The sequence below is a fragment of the Camarhynchus parvulus genome, chromosome 4, assembly GCF_901933205.1.
Source record: "Camarhynchus parvulus chromosome 4, STF_HiC, whole genome shotgun sequence".
In the NCBI taxonomy this organism is placed as follows: domain Eukaryota; kingdom Metazoa; phylum Chordata; class Aves; order Passeriformes; family Thraupidae; genus Camarhynchus; species Camarhynchus parvulus.
The window spans coordinates 198,283-212,557 of NC_044574.1; the positions used below are offsets into that span (position 1 = coordinate 198,283).

At 50.9% G+C, this 14,275-nt stretch overlaps 1 protein-coding gene across 2 annotated transcripts in view; it reads right to left on the bottom strand.

Annotated features, from left to right (window-relative positions):
- Window positions 1-6,773: 6,773 nt before the first annotated feature.
- The window catches only part of LOC115903608 (GDNF family receptor alpha-4), an 81,311-nt gene continuing 73,809 nt past the window's right edge, over window positions 6,774-14,275 (bottom strand). Inside the window, exons 6-8 of one of the 2 annotated variants that reach the window (XM_030948217.1) lie at window positions 13,698-13,832; window positions 13,324-13,481; window positions 6,774-10,702 (exon numbers count right to left, since the gene is read on the bottom strand). In XM_030948217.1, the coding sequence (XP_030804077.1) occupies window positions 10,556-10,702; window positions 13,324-13,481; window positions 13,698-13,832 (440 nt within the window). In that variant the 3' untranslated portion in view covers window positions 6,774-10,555. Of the gene's footprint in view, window positions 10,703-12,894; window positions 13,224-13,323; window positions 13,482-13,697; window positions 13,833-14,275 lie in introns of those variants that run through there. The other variant, XM_030948216.1, reaches the window with a different exon arrangement.

Sequence of the window (14,275 nt, forward strand, 5' to 3'; positions counted from 1 at the left end):
CGTCTTCCAGGTACTAGGATTCTTTAGACATTTCCTCTCCATTTAGTATTGATTCCACAAACCTCACCAGTAGAAAAAAAGAAAAAAACAATTGTGACAGAGTGTATCACATGTCAGTCCATTTAAAAAAAAGAAAAAAAAGAAAAGAAAAAAAAGAGTTTTATATTACTCTGAAATTTGTGCACAATAAATGTTCTTTAAACTAAGATCCTTGAATTAATTGTATTCTGGATTTTTTTCCCTCTTTGTTCTGTAATTATTTATGATTCTTATCTGTGTTCAGACTTGGGCTTAGTTTGTTAATATGTATAATTTAGCATTTATTGCATTCATATGTAAATAGGAGCAAGTATTGTAAACTATTTCATTGCTGGGGTTGTGGGTGTTATACATACACACATTTAGGATTGCAGTTTTTTGGTATAATTTTTTGTATTGTAAAATAACAGCTAATTTAAAGCCGGAACGAGAAAATTCTTGGGAGATCTGTGCATTTTAAATACAAATGTGAAGTACATGTATATAAATAAAAGTAAATAATGCAAATCTTTCCTCTGAAATAAAAAGTAGATGATCTGGTTAAAATTTCCCTCTTATTTATTTTCTTACAAGGAGGGGCAGGGAATAATTCAAAGTGTTTTGAAGGCTCCTGGCTGAGGTGAGGGTGAGTTTCTATTGTGCTGGGGGGTATCAGTGGGCTCCTGGCAGGTGCTGGATTTGGGGGGAGGAAGGAGGGACATGTCCTCTGGATGGGGGATGGATGGATGTGATTCAGAGCTAGATCTGTACATTTTTAAGACAGAGACAGTCATTAAATAGTTTCCATTTCTACCCTCAGGTTCACTTTGCCCCAGGTGCCCCTCGGGGGGAAGAACATTTCCTGACCTCCAGCCTGGCCCTGCTCCAGGCGTTCCCTGTCCCTGTCACAGAGAGCAGAAATCAGAGTTGCTCCTCCGCTGCCCCTCCTGACATAATCCCAACAGAGCTATAAAATCTCAGCCCCTTCCCTTCTTACTCTCACTAATTTTTTCCAGTAAATTTCTTGTTTAAATCCAAAGAGGAAAAGCTCTCCCTCATGGAAACTGTATCACCAGTTTTGCTGATGATTTATCAAGTGTTGGCACCAGCTGGTGTTTCAGACACACACAACAGCTGGAGAGAGAGGCAGAGGTGGCTGCTCCTCTCCCACCCCTGTGCATCAGGACATCTCCCACCACAGGGACTTACCTGTGGTTTGTTAGCTGCTGCAAGGCCCCTGCCCTTCACAAAAGCTTGCAATTTGGTGAAATAACTCACTAAAGACGGCCTGTCTCATGGTTATTCAGGCACTGGGGAAGTGACACTGCTAGTGACAATAAACATCTTGCTGTGGAAGTAAGACTGGGGAAAGATCAGCTGGAATTTTTCACTGACAGACATTCCACTTTATAAACTACAATAGACTTTCACAAAGCAAAAGTCTTCTGCACGTTCCCTAGAAATTTGTGGGGCTTTTCCCCAGAGCTGGGCCATCAGTTTTGTGGTTACTCTCTCGAGGGCTGAGTGGAAGGACGCCATGTACTCTATGGGTGGAAAGTTCACTGACTCCTGTTCTCTACAGTGCCTTTGCTAGCTTTAATGTATATAACTATAATATATAACAATATATATTTAATATATAACAATAACCTTAATGTTGTGTGCTGTTTTATGTAATCTCTCAGCAGTTCTCTTGTTTTGTACTATGCAGGAACTGTTCAAGGCCTTTTGTCTGTTACCTCCTGTCTGCTCAATAAATAACACATTTTATAACAGCCCTAATCAGCCAGCCCTAGGATCTCTCAAGCCAGAGGGATTGAGGTGCAGGTCACCTAAGCAGAGCTGCTGCCAAAAGCCTGTGCCTGAGGCAGGGCTTGTCTCAAGCTGTCACTTGATCTGTGACACCCCGGCAGCCGCGCTCCAGCCCTGCCGGGACGCAATCCGCTGCTCCCCATTTATTTTTATGTCACTCTCCAACTTTGGAATTAAGCACTGCTGGGATGAAGCAGAGTTGAACCTGACATTTATGAGCCGTGAGGGTTTCAGCCACAGTCGCCTCCGAAGGCTGTTGTGCTGCTTCATTCCATGGCATTAAACTGGGATGCAGGAGCCCAATTCCAGCAATTGCTGCAGAGCTGAGCAGGGGATGCCAGGCTGACAGCACAGCGTGGGGTGTCCAGACTTGAAATGAAATGGGCAGGGGGTAGTGGTTTTAGAGCTGCTTTAAATTTATTTTGGACAGCAGGAAAAACCACAGAGGGCTGGAGCCATTTTTCATCCCTGTTCTGATTTTTCTTGTGTTGTAGCAAAGAAAAGAGGCTGGAAGAGAAGAGAACATGGAGGTTTTCCAGGGCTTTTGTCCATCCAGGATGATGGTCTTTGTCTTCAGCTGTCATTAATGAATGGTTTTGGGTAAGGAGCCAGAGAGGAATTTGAGGTCCAGTTTTCTTTCCACAAACCTTAAATATCAACCACTCACAGCAAGAAGGGACTTTAAGTCTTTTTGAAAACCAATTTAACTCCCCCAGAAATCCTGGAGTGGAGGCTGGGTGGTGTTTCTTACACCCAGGAAAGGTGGGGTTTGGGGCAGCTCTTGGGTAGTTCTGCATGGCTGATTGGTGGTAAATCATCTACTACATGGCAGAAACACCAACATTTCCTTTTTCCCCATTGATGGGAAGAGAGGAGGAAGAGAGTTGTACAAAAGAGCCAGAGCTCCATAGCCAATTGCCATTTGGGAAAAAGAGAATTAGCAGATTCTTGAATTTCTCCCTGGGGTTTTTAGTTTCTGAACTAATCAAGCAGCAAAGCAGGGATTGCAGGGGCAGAGTGGTACCACTGAGATCTTGCCAAAGGCATGAGGTGGGGGAGATTTTCTAATGAGGTCGGAGCACCTGCTGGTGATTTTCCTGTCTGGTAACGAGGCTGCTGGACCCAGGTGTCAGCATCACTGGAGGTGGGCTGAGCTCCTCACGTTCCCCATTGCAGGGTGGCTGGGAACAGCAAGACATCCCCAGACTGTGTCAGAGTCCCAACACCCTTGGCCACAGGATTTGGGGACACCATTGTCACCCTATGGAAGCTCTGAGGTAAGGTACATGATGTCCTACAGGCACCTCTTCTCTTTGGTGGCTCCTGAGACTCAGTGACAAGCTTGGGATTTGGGATCTGCACTAGAGAAATCTTCCCCACAAACAAAGAACAAGATCTCAGGGCTCAAACTGCATTGGAATTGATGTTTTTCATTGGCATGTAGGGTTGGGACAAGAGGGAATGGCTTCCAACTGCCACAGGGCAGAGATGGATGGGATATTGGAAATAAATTCTCCCCTGTGACAGTGTGAGGCCCTGGCACAGGTGCCCAGAGCAGCTGGGCTGCCCCAGGATCCCTGGCAGTGCCCAAGGCCAGGCTGGACACTGGGGCTGGAGTAGCCTGGGACAGTGGGAGGTGTCCCTGCCATGGCAGGGGTGGAATTAGATGGTTTTTACAGCCCCTTCCAACTCAAACTGTTCCATGAGTCTATGATCAGCTGCAGGATCAGGCCCTTCCTTCCCCCTCTTCTCTGTGTTCCTGGGCCACATGCATCATTCAGAAACCACATCTGCAGGGAATTTAGCCAAAAAGCCACTGACTGGGCCACTCTGGCTCTAGCAAGAAGGAGAGCCCCTTTCCCCTCTTTATTTTCCTGCTGCTGACAAGAAGCCCAGGTACAGCTCCACAAACCTGCGAGGGCAGGGGCTGTTTGTGATCTCCCCCAGCCATGGTGAGCAGCAATGCCATGGGAGGATGGGATTTAATCTCTCCTGGTCCTCATGCTGATCCCTGAATTCAGTTTGGAAGCAGAACATCATTGGGTAAGTCTGGATTGTGGTGGCTGACCATGAAGTACTGTCTGGATGGGGAATTGGAGCAGAGCATGGACATGCCTGGCGTATCCATCCATCCATCCATCCATCCATCCGTCCATCCATCCATCCATCCGCCCGTCCGTCCATCCATCCCACCTGCAGCTGGCTGTTTATCAGCTCTGCCTTCCAGGCTGCAGCCACAATGTGCCTCCAGCAGAGTGACTGGCAGGATTTTCACTGAGATGTTCCCTGGGATCCTTGCTCCCACCAGAAATCATTTCCACTTCCCCTTAGAAAAAACCCCACAAAATGACTTGAACATTTTTCATGTCAGAACTAATTCTGAGCTTTTCCCTTTGGCAAACATCCACAATTTTTTAGAAATTCAGTGTTTTAATAACCGAAGCAAGGTGTCTCCATCCCTACCATCATTTTAGCTCTGTTTGCTTGGAGATAATGTGTGGTAAATTGTTGTTTCTGATTTCTCCATCCCCTTGCAGCAGTTGAACCTCAGCTGCAGGATTTTACTTGTGCTGTGTCTGCAGCCACAGTGTGATGGGGACTGTGGGTCCTGTCTGCAGGTCTCGCCTCCAAACCTGCTGTGCTGCCCCAGGTGTGTCATGGAAACATGGAATGGTTTGGGCTGGAAGGGACTTTAAACACCATCTGGGCTTTAAACACTCTCTTGCCATGGGCAGGGACACCTTCTATTAGAGCAGGCTGCTCCAAGCTCTGTCTGTCCTGTCCCGGGGGCCACACAGGTGAGGTACAAAAAGGTGAGACCTTTTCTCTGGGAATGTGGAAAAATCAGTTCTTGTGCTCCTTCCCCGGTGTTTAATGTCTGGGGCTGGAGGAGGGAGTGGTGCTCAGTTTTGTTGTGGGCACAGCCAGCACCCCCAAAACCATACCCAGACCCAGAGACAGGGAAGAACTGAGGGTCAGCCAAAGCTTCTTCCAGCCATTAGTGCTTCTCCTGCTCCGGAATCTCCTCACCCTAAATTTAGGATGATTTCCAGGCTTTCTTGGAGCCAGTTGCTCCATCCCAGAGCAGGGCTGCTGCAGCCAGCCCCTGAGCTGAGCCCCACGTGCTGTCCCTGAGCAGAGCCTGGGGGGTCCCACGGGGGAGTCCTGAGAGCCCCTTGGATGCCAGGACCCCCTGGACCCCCTGCCACTCCTGCAGCCCAGCTCTGGATGCTGACCTTGCTCGAGCAGCTGCTTGTCCAGAGCCAGGGAAAGCCCCTCAGCCCTGCAGGGCTTCCAGAGCGTGTTTCAGGTTCAGCTGGCTGGAGCCACCACAGGAGCTGTCCTTGGAGTCAGCCAAGCCCAGCCTGGGCACTGTGGGGAGGGAAAAGGCTTTGAGGAGAGTCCAAGTCCTTCCCTAACCCTCAGGTTCTGCTCCTCATCTGCATCCTCAGCTGCTCCATGCACACATGGAGGCAAACATGATTTATAGGAGGAAGAAGTGCCACATTGATGTGTTCAACCTTGAACTCACTTTAAGAACTGACTTGAATTTTACTCATTATTCTTATAAAAATTTTATGTACATTTATTTTCAATTTTTCCCCCACCCAGAATTGGCAGGAAAACATTCCATTTACCTCTAATCATTTTTCCTGTGATTTTTTTTTAAGTTGCCAATAATAGCTCATGGATGTTCATGGCATGAGCAGAAGCCTTCCTGGCTGGCACGACCCACCCCCCTCCCTTCTCCTCCATCTCCCTTCCTCCTGTGCCCAGCCCAGGTGCAGCACCAGCCCTCCCCAGTTATTTCCACTCTGTGGGACACAGGTGACATCCTGGCAGCAGTGGCTCCGCAGGCCCCTAACTGCAGGTGCAATTATTCCCATCCCTGCTGTACCTCGCACTGCTTCCCTCCTCCTGTGCTGGCGCCAGCTTTGAGCCAAACCTGCCCAGATTTCTCCCAAACTTTTGCAGGTTTCACCCCTGCAGGCTGCACAAACAGCCCCAGGACTGGTGTGGGGACTCGTGTCTCCTTCCCTGATGACACTGGTGTCCCTCCATCCCAGCAGAGCTGCTGTGCACCCGTCACCCCTCCTTGCTGGGAGACACAGGACTGGGGCTGGGGCTGGGATTGGGGCTGGGATTGGGGCTGGGGCTGGGACTGGGTCCGGGTCGATTGGAGCTGGGATTGGGGCTGGGGCTGGATTTGGATCTGGGATTGGGGCTGGGACTGGAGTTGGGGCTGGGCTGGGGCTGGGATTGGGGCTGGGTTTGGGGCTGGGATTGGGGCTTTGGGGCTGGGGCTGGGATTGGGTCTGGGATGGGGCTGGGTTTGGGTCTGGGGCTGGGATTGGAGCTGGGGCTGGGTTTGGGGCTGGGGTTGGGGCTGGGGGCTGGGTTTGGGTTGGGGCTGGGATTGGAGCTGGGGCTGGGTTTGGGGCTGGGGCTGGGTTTGGAGCCCTCAGAGCTCTCTGCAGCTCCTCCTGAGGGCAGCTCTGATCTCTGCTCTCCAGGACCAGGGACAAGACCTGAGGGAACAGCTGGAGCTGTTCCAGGGCAGGTTTACGTTGGATCTCAGGAAAGGTTCATCCCCAGAGGGAGCTGGCACTGCCCAGGCTGCCCAGGGAATGGGCACAGCCCTGAGGCTGCCAGAGCTCCAGGAGCCTTGGGACAGCGCTCCAGGGATGCCCAGGTGGGATTTCAGGGGTCTGGGCAGGGCTGGGGTGGCACTGGGTGATCCCTGTGGGTCCCTTCCAGCTGAGGATATTCTGGGATTCCATGGTTCCAGCCAAGCACGGCTCATCTGAGCCCCACCACTCTTCCAACCCCCAGAGAACATCCCCCAGTTTCTCCCAGCTGCCCTTCCAGCACAGGAGCAGAGCTCAGCAGCGTCCAGGACGAGCTGGCACGGCAGGAGCGAGGGGTCAGGAAAATGCGCGTGTGCTTTATTCATGGATATGTTTGAATATTGACGTTACAGAAAAGGTAAGTACAAGTTTGACCCCAGTGTGGGCTGGCACCCTCCACCCTCCCCTCGAGCAGGGGCACACAGGGGGTTCCTGCCCCAGCACCATCTCCCAGCCACGGGGCTCCCTCCCAGCTCCTGCTCCCACCTGGACAATGCTGGACATGAGTGACAGGACAGGTATAAGGACACACACAATATTTCACAGGCTCTCAGGGCTGCCAGACACTGGGAGTAGTGCTGTGCAGCCAAAAAATAGAGTTCAGTGGCTACAGAAAGTCTGGCTGGTTCTTTAACTGTGGTTTTTTTCCTTTATTTTTCCCATTATTCTTCTTTGTGCTTATGGAAGTTGTCAGGAATGGAGTAATTCCTAAAAAAACATTGTCTCCCTTTCTGTCTCTTGGCTCGCTCAGTCTTTTGCCTTTACAAGCAGCTGCTATGACTTCTGTGGTTAATCAAGAGACTTAAAAATGAAGATCCATGGTTCACTTCACAGAATTCAGCAGAGCTGGAATTTCATCCAAAAAAATTACTGACTTTTCACAAGGAAAAAGCAGTGGTCTGTGCACACATGTTGGTGGGTGGGAGGAGAGTCATCATGTTTGCTTCCTCCAGCAGAAAGGTTCAAAAGTCATCATTTTTTGCACAGTTTGATTCATGAGCAGGCTTGGAGGGAGAATCAACATTAAATATTGGTAAAAAGAGTAAAATAATCAGACGAAAGCCATGAAAGTTTGGGGATATATATTTTTTTGTTAATTCCCACTCCCCAGCTCCTTCCTGCTGGGTGAGAGGCTCCTTGCTCTGTGCCTCATTCATTTCATCCCAAAGCATCCCTGAACCCCAAGGAACCCCCAGGAGGGCAGGACATGGCCTGGGACAGGGTTTTGAGGAAGGACTTGGGAACTGAGGATCTGCAGTGAGACAGCTAACATCTGCAGAGCCTTTAAAGCAAAACAGCCCTGGAAGCGTCCAAGGCCTGGCTGGATGGGCTTGGGAAGCCTGGTCTAATGGAAGTGACCCTGCTCATGGCAGGGGGGCTGGAACAGGATGAGCTTTAAGGTCCCACCTGACCCCTTTCATGATCCTGTGATGTAAACCCTGGGGAGATGATGATGATGTCTCTCATTGAAATCACTAAAGTAGGTGCTGATGTGGGACATGGTACTGGGATGAGGTGACCTCTGGAGGTCTCCTCCATCCCATCCAGTCCTTCAGTAGGATTCTCCACACCTCTTTTTAGAGCATACCAGTCTGAAGGGAGAGGTGAGGCATCCTGACCACCCAGAAAAACTCTCTCTGCTGAATGAGAAGGAAATGGCAAAGTGGCACTTCACCATCACTGACACTGCCATGTGAGAGACACAGGAGTGGGTGCTCCTGGGAAGCAGCTGACACGTGCATCCCCATCCTGTGCAGATGCTGAGCCTGGGCACGACTGAAAGCTGGTGGAGACTGGTTTGATGTGTGAGAAGCAGAGCATGGCTACAGGACTGGAAAGGGGCAGAAGGATGCAATTCCCAGCATGACCTCGTGGTGTTGAGGTAGTTCCTTGCCTTGAAGGGCTGAGCAGTCAGGGTTTCATCCCTCTCCACTGCAGCTGAGAGGACACAAGCTTTGTGTCACTTGGCCTCTCAGGAGACACTGCTGTCCTGGGTAAAGGGGAGACCTTCACAGCAGCTCTGTGCACGTTTGGGGTCACTTTGAAAGGATTTACTGCCTGCAGCTCTCCCTCCTGGTCTGCTTTCCTGGTCAGGGTGAGCCCCTTGGCCATGAAGTTCTCACATAAAACCTTTGGCTCAAGGTTGTCACCCTGCACACAAGCCTTGGGACTTGGTGTGTTCCTTCGCACAGCCCTGAAAAGCAGGTGCTACAGCCCTGAGCAGCACTGCGGACAGGATGCAGCAGCAGGAGGATTTCTGTTCATGCCAGAGACATCCACAGGTGTTCAGCTGAAAACCAGAGTGGTTTCTTGTTGGAGCAAGAGCCAAGGAATTTGCTGCAGTTTCTTAGAAAATCTGAAGCAACAAGCAATGGGAGAGGTTTTGCAGGAAATGGGAATAAAAAGCAATGGACTTTGCTGTGTCAGATGCTTCCTAAGCCTTTCCATGCATTCAAATGCCAAGGAATTAATGATATTTATTATAAGAATAAATGGACTGCTGCAAAGGCCAGGCCTAACACTCTCAGGGGATTCTCGGGCCATTGCTCTTCCTCCCATGGCACTCAGCCTGGGTAAGCATTTATCCTGGGAAACCTTCTCACTCTTCCTTACCATCTTCTTTCCTGGCTTTAGTAAAGGGGTTCAGCCCCCCAGGAGGGCACTGGGACTCCTCAGCTCACCTCCTCGAGGAAAGATGGGGTGCTCAGGTAGCCCAGGGTCACACACCTGGATAAAGGTGCCCCAAGACACCACAGAGACATTGATCCTCACTCTCCTCCCCTGGGCTCTGGCTGTGGCTCAGAAGAAAGGGTCACTTCAGCAGCCCTTGCTTAAATGACATGCTCACTGAAAAAACAGCAACAGGCAAGAGGCAAAGCCCTTGGCCTGCTCACCTGGACACAGGTGATTGCCTCTGCCAGTTTTTCAAGGAGGGGAAACTGTAGCAATCCAGGCCCCACCCATGATATAATTCATGACGTGGCCTTTCTTGGCTGAGTATTTCTGTCTTCAGGGTGGTTTCTAGCAAACCTCTCCTATCCTTTCTCTTCCCAGGAAAACAAACGAAATCCCTTGGCTGGAGACCCCTGTGCCTGTGAGACCAGAGGATGAGCAGGTAGCAGGTGAGAGTGGGATGCGTTGGGCTCAGGTCAAACCCTGCCCATGGGCTCACACATTGGCCCCTGATGGAGAAAGGATAGCTTGGAGTGGGACAATACTGGCCTCTGGTTGTTTTGATGTGACAAAAATGCCCCAAAACACTGAACAGGACCAGTGGATAAAGGTGTTTGGGTTGGGACACAAAAAATTCAGCCATAAACAAAATGCAACACACGTGTTTCTTCCTGAATACCATCAATACAGGACACAGGTTTCCCTAAGAGGGTGGGCCCGAGGGGAGGTGACACTGGGACATGGATGCTGGTTGCACTCTGGCCATGGTTTTGAGAGGGTGGATAATCCCTGCCAGCTAGTTCAGTGTGGTTACTTGGTCCTCCCCAGAGGTGTTCAGGCTCCTCTCCAGTGAACAAAACCAACCACCTTCCCACCAGTCTTCTGGTTTCTTCAGTCTAAGGGAACCAGGTGTGCTGTCCTTCAGGTCCTGAGGAACCGTGCAGAGTCTGAACTCCACATGTCCTGTCAAGAGCCCCTCAGTGTGGGCTTCAGGAAACCTCCTGACAGGTCATCCAGTCATCCATCCATCAATCCATCCATCAAAATCTTTCTCCTCTTGGCTGGGGCAGGAAAAAGCATTTCCTTTGCAGCTCTCATTTCTTGGATCACCTCTCTCCTTCATCTTTTCCAAGGGAATTGTCCATGGCTTCAGCGCTATCCATAGAAAGCTGGAGAAACAACAACCAAGCTGTGGTGTGGAAAGGTGGCCAGGACCAGGAATGAGCTGGTTGTCAACCACGCTGATCATATAAAATCAAATAAACCAGCAGACAGATGAGGAGGAGGAAGGGATGCCCAAACACTCACCTTGCCTTCCCTTCCCCTCCCTTCTCCCTGCTCTCCTCCTGAAAAAGTTACTGGTCTGGTTGTTGAGCAAAGAAACCAACAGAAACCGAGTCTCTCCTGGTGTGTGCCAGCCCTCCTCACATCAAGGGGAGGCTCAGCACAGCAGGGGCCAGGAGAAGCCACATCTGCAGCAGAGAGGCCGCCCAGCACGGAGGGGCTGCTGGGCTGGAGGTGCCTGAGGACAAACGAGTGGAGCCACGCAGGAGCCTCTCCTCTCCAGCCACCTACAGAGAAAGGAGACAGCGTGGGGTGAGAGCTGCGCCTCATCATGGAATCATGAAATGGTTTGGGTGGGAGGGACCTGACAGACCAACCAATCCCAACCCCCTGCCATGGGCAGGGACACCTCCCACTGTCCCAGGTTGTCCCAAGCCCTGTCCAACCTGGCCTGGAACAGCTTCCCAGGGCAGCCACAGCTTCTCTGGGCACCCTGTGCTAGGACCTCCCCTCCCTCACAGCCCTTTAGGAATTTAGTCCCAATATCCCATCTAACCCTGCCCTCTGGCAGTGGGAAGCCATTCCCCTTGTCCTAGCATTCCAGCCCTTGTCCCCAGTCCCTCTCCAGCTCTCTTGGAGCTCCTTCAGGCACTGGAAGGCCACAATTAGGTCACCCTGAAGCTTCTCTTCTCCAGGCTGAACAATTCCAATTCTCTATTTTTCCTCACAGGAGAGGGGCTCCATGTCTCTAACCAAACTGGTGTCCCTCCTTGGTGCCTCAGAGGATTTGGGGCTCGGGGGCTGTGCAGCCCCAAGTGTGTGCATGTGCAGAGGGGCCAGGGCTGATTTCAGCACCCAAACTCTGGCCTGGAGGTCAGCGCAGCTCTTCACCTGTTGGTGAAGGTGGTGTCACAGCAGCAGAGCCATTTGCGGGCACAGCACTTGTTTGGACACTGGCTGGAGTGTCTGAGTGAGGTGGGTGCCTGGATGCCCTCTCAAGTCAGTGGCCATCCACGTATCTTATGGAGCCACTGCTGGCCAGTGGCTTGACCTGGTGACCTTAAAGGTGGGTATGGAATATACCTCCATGGTGCTGGGACACATTTCTCCAGCTTTCCCCCTCAGGTCCAGAGATGCCAACCTCATTAAACATTGAACAGGATCTGGATTTGAAGCTGAGTCCAAAGTCAAGACCCAAATCTCTGGTTTCCAGCAGGGACCACACTCCAGCAGCACTCACACCCCAGAGGAGGGATGTGCTGCTGCCACGAGGAGGTTGGAGATGTGACACAGCCATCCTCCACAGCAGCTGCTTTTTCCAGCTTCCCACTTGCTGTCGGGAGTACTGTCCTGGTCACAGACAGTTCACAGCTTCTCCTTCACTTCCAGGATGAAGTTCTCAGTGCTAGGTCTGGATCTGAGGCCACTACTTGGATTCTCTAAGATTTGGGGAGTACCAGCTGGAGGGAAACCCTCCAGGTCTGTTGGGTGCCAAGCTTTTGGCCTGGTGAAGGTGTCCCTGTGCCCTGCAACAGTGCCACCAGTGCCCTGGAGAGCACTGAGGGAACCTGAGGCCACTTTTCTCCACCTCTCAACCTGCTGCTGATTGATGCAGGAATGACCCCCAGCTGGGGAATAATGTGCAGTGACTCCATGATTCAGAAGGCTGAACAATTGCTTTATTAAGCTATACTAAATTATATTAGTACATACTATATATATACTATATATATACTACATACTGTACTATACTAAACCAACTAATACTAAACTATACTACAGAAAAACCCACGACTCCTTACAGACAGTCATGACACAGCTTTGACCTAATTGGTCAATCAATCAAAACAACCTTCACCGGTGTCCAATTAACAAATCACTTTGGGTAAACAATCTCCATAACACATTCCACATGTGCCAAACAATGGAGCAGCAAACAGAGATAAGAATTGTTTTCTCTTCTTTCTCTGAGCTCTCTCACTGCCTTCCCCAGGAGAAATCCTGGGGAGGTTGTGCCTGCTGCTCTCTGTGAAGAGCGCTGCGGCCACAGCCGCTCTGTGAAAACAGGGTGCAGAGAGGTGAATCGGGTGTTTTCCCAGCAAAAGAAACAGTGATTAGGCTTAAAATAACCCACACTTGGAAGTTCTGAAGGTATCAGTCAGCCCAGTGCAAAGCTCAGTCCTTGGAGTCTAGTTAAAACTGACAGCTTCTGTAACCTGAATGTTCAGCAAATCAGGGTCACTGTTAATTATTCAATAGGAAAATAATTGAATCTGAAAATTACTCTGGTGTGGCAAGTCAAGGTCATTTTGTTTTATTTAAAAGTAAAATATTTAATGCTTATCACAGCTATCATTAGTAAATGAACATATTATTTGTTTTAAAATAATTTCAATTTAATATTATTTTGATAGTAACAATTTACTGATGATCAGAACCTTTCCTTTCAAATTTTCCAATGCTTAGCAAACCTTAAACCTCTGCATTATGACCTTTAGAATCCTCATCTAACAAGGGAGGAACTTGTGTCCTGGGAAGTTGAAATGCTTGTCTGAAGCTGAACTGATGCTCTGAAGGATGGTGAGGAGCCAAGCCAGTGATCCTGGGTGAAAACCCCATGGATTTCCCAGTACTTCAAATGAAACATAGCTGGGAAGGGAAGGGAAGGGAAGGGAAGGGAAGGGAAGGGAAGGGAAGGGAAGGGAAGGGAAGGGAAGGGAAGGGAAGGGAAGGGAAGGGAAGGGAAGGGAAGGGAAGGGAAGGGAAGGGGAGATCAGGCCTCCAGGAGGTGGAGGGTAGGTTGGATGCCTGCATGTGACACAAGTGGAAGAAGGAGCCGAGGTGAGAAGGCTGCAGGAGGCACAGACATGGCCGATCATCTCCCTGGGCCAGGCCTGCCCTCTCCTACCTTGGTGGGCTGGAGGTGCTCCAAGCTGTTCTCTCTGAGGGTCGCCACAGCTCTGTTGGCATTTCTGTCCTGCTTGTACATCTGTGTGGTGGGGGGGATGGATGGGGCCACGGCTGTGTTCAGGTGAGTCCCATTGCCAAAGGCCTGAATGGCGTTTTCTTGGTGTGGGAAAGATGCAGAAAAGGCTTGTCAGGGCAGGGGGAAGCCTCCCTTTCCCAGCCTCTTTCTCTGCATTGCCCAAAGGGATGCCTGAGGCTCCGCAGAGCTCCCTGGTTGGTAACACAGGGAGCTGGACACCCACAGACCCCAGAGCATGTGGCATCTCCCCGTCCCCATGCCCAAAAGCCCCCCCAGCATGCAGCAGTGGTGCTTACGGAGGCAGATGTTGTTGGTGAAGAGGTGCAGGAAGCTCTGGCACTCGTCCTGCCGGTTCCCGCTGGCGTTGCAGGTGCACCAGGGAGCGATGCTGGATGTGGAGTTGTCGATGTAGTTGGGGGTGATGGGGCTGCCTGCCGGGACAGAAGGACAAGAGTTACTGCAGGGCAGGGACTGCAGGAAGGGGCAGGGACATCCCCTGGGGCTCTCCTGGGTGACTCTGCCTCAGCCAAGCCCCTCCATGACAGCAGCAAAACCCTTCAGGTGCTGATGTCATGGCTCTGGTTTGCTCCCAGGGGAGAGAAGGGGAGCACTCACAACCCTTTTGGTCACAACACCATCACCAGTTAAAAAGTGCTTTCAGTCCAAGGAATGTGCAGTTTTTGGGAATTCGGGTTCCCTAATAACATTCAGAGAATAATGGAATGGTTTGGGTTGGAAGGCACCTTAAATCCCATCCAGTGCCATCCCTGCCATGGCAGGGACACCTCCCACTGTCCCAGGCTCCTCCAAGCCCTGTCCAGCCTGGCCTTGGGCACTGCCAGGGATCCAGGAGCAGCCCCAGCTGCTCTGGGCA